Consider the following 3,524-nt stretch of genomic DNA (forward strand, 5'->3'; position numbering starts at 1 on the left):
GTGAGAAAACACGTCAGGAGGGGACGAACGACAAAAAACCTATTTTCTGGCCTTGCTTTTCTGCTAAGAGAGTAGCGTGCTCCATTATTGTGGGGAGAGAGCGCCCTGGCCCGAGGTCTGGGAGGGAATCACTGAGCGTGGTGATGAGCAGTCTGAGGACCCACCATTGGCGGTAACAAGGGGACACTGAGTGTGTGAAGGCACAAAGGTCTCAGCCTTGACCTTAGACTCGGAAAGCTTCTTAGCCCCGCTGACAGTCATGCTACTTCACCTTACAGAAGCTCAGAGCCACCAGAGCCACCATCCAGCAAAACTGCTGGTGCTCCTCCACCTCCTAATCCAGGTCAGGGTGTGTGCCCAGGCACTGCTCACTGATCTGCATGAGTATGATGGCGACCGTGTGTGTGTGTGTGTGTGAGAGAGAGAGAGAGAGAGAGAGAGAGAGAGTGACACACAAACACGGGGAGACTCCATTCATTTAACTGTGATTCACCAAGTTCCCAACCACTATCTAGACACTGTGTTGGGTGCCTGGGGGATAGAATGAATAAAGACACTTCCGTGTTTTCGTGGCGTTTATGCCAAATCAGAAGAGAATAGTTCATCTAACCATCATACACAGAAACATAAAAATTACCCCCGTGATTAGTGGTGCCAAAGAGGTGCATTTTATGGAGGTATGATTGATAGGTAGAGCTGCATGTATTTCATGTGTACCACTTGACGAGTACGTATGCAGATATCTGCCATCACTGCCATCAGGGACGTAGATGTAGCCATCACCTCCCACAGTTTCCTGCCGCCCCATTTGTTTTTTTGTTGTTGTTCTTTTTGGAAAGGATAACCATATTTACTCATTAAATGCCAGTTAAGTTTTCTACAACACAACTTGAAAATACCCAGCATGCATGTTTAATCTCAGTACAATGGTTTCAAGACCAAGTATACATGTTACAAGCATCAAGGCTAGATTACAAATTATCATAGTCATCATCGTCATCATCATCATCGTCATCGTCATCATCTTCTCGTTTTCAACGCATTTGATGATTCATTGGCAGTATTTTGTGATGACACCATGTTAGTGGTAATAAGAATGTTTTTAGACCCAATTAATGATGGATTAATCAGAACATTCTGAACTGCGGATGTTGCAGGAATTGATGCTTTTACAGTTGGGGACTGTGAAGTGGGCACCTGTACTGTAAACCTTTGCCCTGTGAGGGACATTGGAGTCCCTACTTTAGTTGACACAGACATGGTTTGTGGGGTTGGTGTGCCAAGTGTGGGAGTACTTGGTCTGCTAGTAACTGAACCAACACGTAACCGTGGAACTGTTATTCTTCCCGCAGAAGTAGATGCCTTTTTTGGTAAAGATTTAAGTCTATAGTTTGGAGCAGTCAAGCAGTATCTATCAGGTGGCAACCTGGGGCCTGAATATGGCTTGATTAATGGCAAAGGAGTTTGATTTCTTTGCCTTGCAATATCTAATAAAAAAATCTCTTGGGGGAGGAGAGGTAAAAGACTGATCAGCACGACACTGGATGGCCAGTCGCACATCATCTGCATCAACAGTGGCTTTCTTAGCATGGCTGGAATAAATTTTTGCATCATCTAGAATTGTGGTCACATTTCGGAAGGCAAACTCCAACATCTGATTTATAACTCTTGGCTCATACTCTGTAATCCCCATATCCTTCAGGATTTGTGCCATCATCTGTGCATCTTTCGGCATGCTCTTGGGAGAAGCCATCTTGCCAGACTCCACGATATCCGTTGATCAGACTTCTCGAGCTAAATCACCCACATTAATGTATTTCAGTCCTGATCTTCATGCAAGTTCTTTGCCTAGCATGGTTTTTCCAACCCCTGGTGTACCGGTGAGCAGGATGTTCGGAAGCAACATGGTCCTCACCACGCTGGCTCCGGGCGTCTAGCCCCGTTTGTTTTTGTTGGTGTGGTTGTTACTATATTATCATCATTAGTGGTAAGGACACTTAACATAAGATCATCTCTTAGCGATTTTAAGTCTACAACACGGTATCATCAGCTAAAGGCACTGTGCTGTAGAGTAGATCTCCAGAACCTGTTTTTCTGGCATAATTAGAACTTTGGACCTTTGACCATCACCTCCCCACTTACCCCTGCCCCAACCCCTGGCAACCATTGTTCTGCACTCTGCTTCTAAGAGTCTGTTTTAGATTGCATGTATAACTGAGATCACGCAGTGTTTGTCTTTCTGTGTCTGCTTTATTTTACTTAGCCATCATGCCCACCAGGTTCGGACGACATGCTCTTATCCGTAGAAAACCCTGAAGACTCTGACAAAGACCAAACCAAACCAAAACAACCGTTAGAACTAAGGAACAAATTCAGTAGTGTTGCTTTCACTTTTAAAGAGTTTACGGGATATGAGATTCTTGGTTGTTGAGCCTTTTGAATGATTATCCCACTTCCTTCTGGCCTCCATTGTTTCTGCTGAGAAGTCTGCTGTTAATCTGATTGGATTGCGCCCATAAGTGAGGGGTCATTTTCTCTTGTTGTTTTCAAGAGTTTCTCCTTGCCTTCGGCTTTCAGCGTTTTTCCTATGATATGTCTGAATCTCTTCTCGTTTCTCCTGTCTGGAGTTCCTTTAGTTTCTTTCAGGCAGTTTCCTTTTGAATATTTTTTCTGCTCCTTTCTGTCTGTGTTGTGGGATTCTCATGCTCTCTGTGGGCGTTCCTAAGAGTGTCCCACATTCCTGTGCAGCTCAGTTTATTTTCCTCATTTGTCTTCCTCTCTTTCTCCAGATTCTGTAATCTCTATATGCCTGTCTTCAAGATGGCTAAATCTTTCTCTGGTAGTTCAACAACTGTCGCTCTCCCTGAGTGAATTTTTGACTTCAGTTATTGCACTCTTTGACTCCAGAACTTCTATTTGGTTCTTTTTGATAATTGTTCTCTCTTTATTGTTATTCTCTATTTGATGTGACATTTTCATCATACCTTCCTTTACTTCTTTGATTGCGGTTTCCTTTTGTTCTCTGGACCTATTTATAACAGCAACTTTGAATTCCTTGTCAAATCTGACATCTGGTTGCAACCACAGGCAGTTTCTGTTGCTCGCTTATTCATACTTCCCTGTGTCTTTGCATGTATCCTAAGTTTTCTTTCTTGTCTGGAAACCTGACAATCTAAAATAGTCCGGTTGCTACACCGTCTAAAATATTATAACAGTTCTGGGTACCGGACCGTCACACCCCTTCCTGGATTTGTTATTGCTGTTAGCTTGTTTAGTTGTTTAGGGTCTGGCTGGTTTATTTAGAGTCTGTTTTCACTCCTTACTCTCCCCCTAGCCTCGCCCCCCCATCCTAGCTGTGTTATGCTTCAGATTTGACTCCTCAGGGAGAGCCGACACGGGTATGCCCACTGTCACCTTGGGGTGACTGGTTTGGGCAGGGCTGTCTTTGATTGTCTCTTTCCCTGACCAAACCCAGCTGTCCAGGTCCGCTAACTGGGGGCTGCTTCTACTGTTTTCAACAGTGC

General features: G+C 44.2%; 1 protein-coding gene across 1 annotated transcript; it reads right to left on the bottom strand.

Annotated features, from left to right (window-relative positions):
* Nucleotides 1–839: 839 nt before the first annotated feature.
* Nucleotides 840–1,906, bottom strand: LOC112819246 (transcription initiation factor TFIID subunit 9-like). Its single transcript, XM_073890468.1, is given in 4 exon segments — nucleotides 840–1,034; nucleotides 1,036–1,497; nucleotides 1,499–1,762; nucleotides 1,868–1,906. Coding segments are annotated over 4 exon segments (828 nt in total). The 3' UTR covers nucleotides 840–971.
* Between the last annotated feature and the right edge of the window lie 1,618 nt (nucleotides 1,907–3,524).

Source organism: Callorhinus ursinus, unplaced genomic scaffold, assembly GCF_003265705.2.
Source record: "Callorhinus ursinus isolate GAN/ISIS: 27379988/994484 unplaced genomic scaffold, GSC_fseal_2.0 scaffold316, whole genome shotgun sequence".
Taxonomy (NCBI): Eukaryota; Metazoa; Chordata; class Mammalia; order Carnivora; family Otariidae; genus Callorhinus; species Callorhinus ursinus.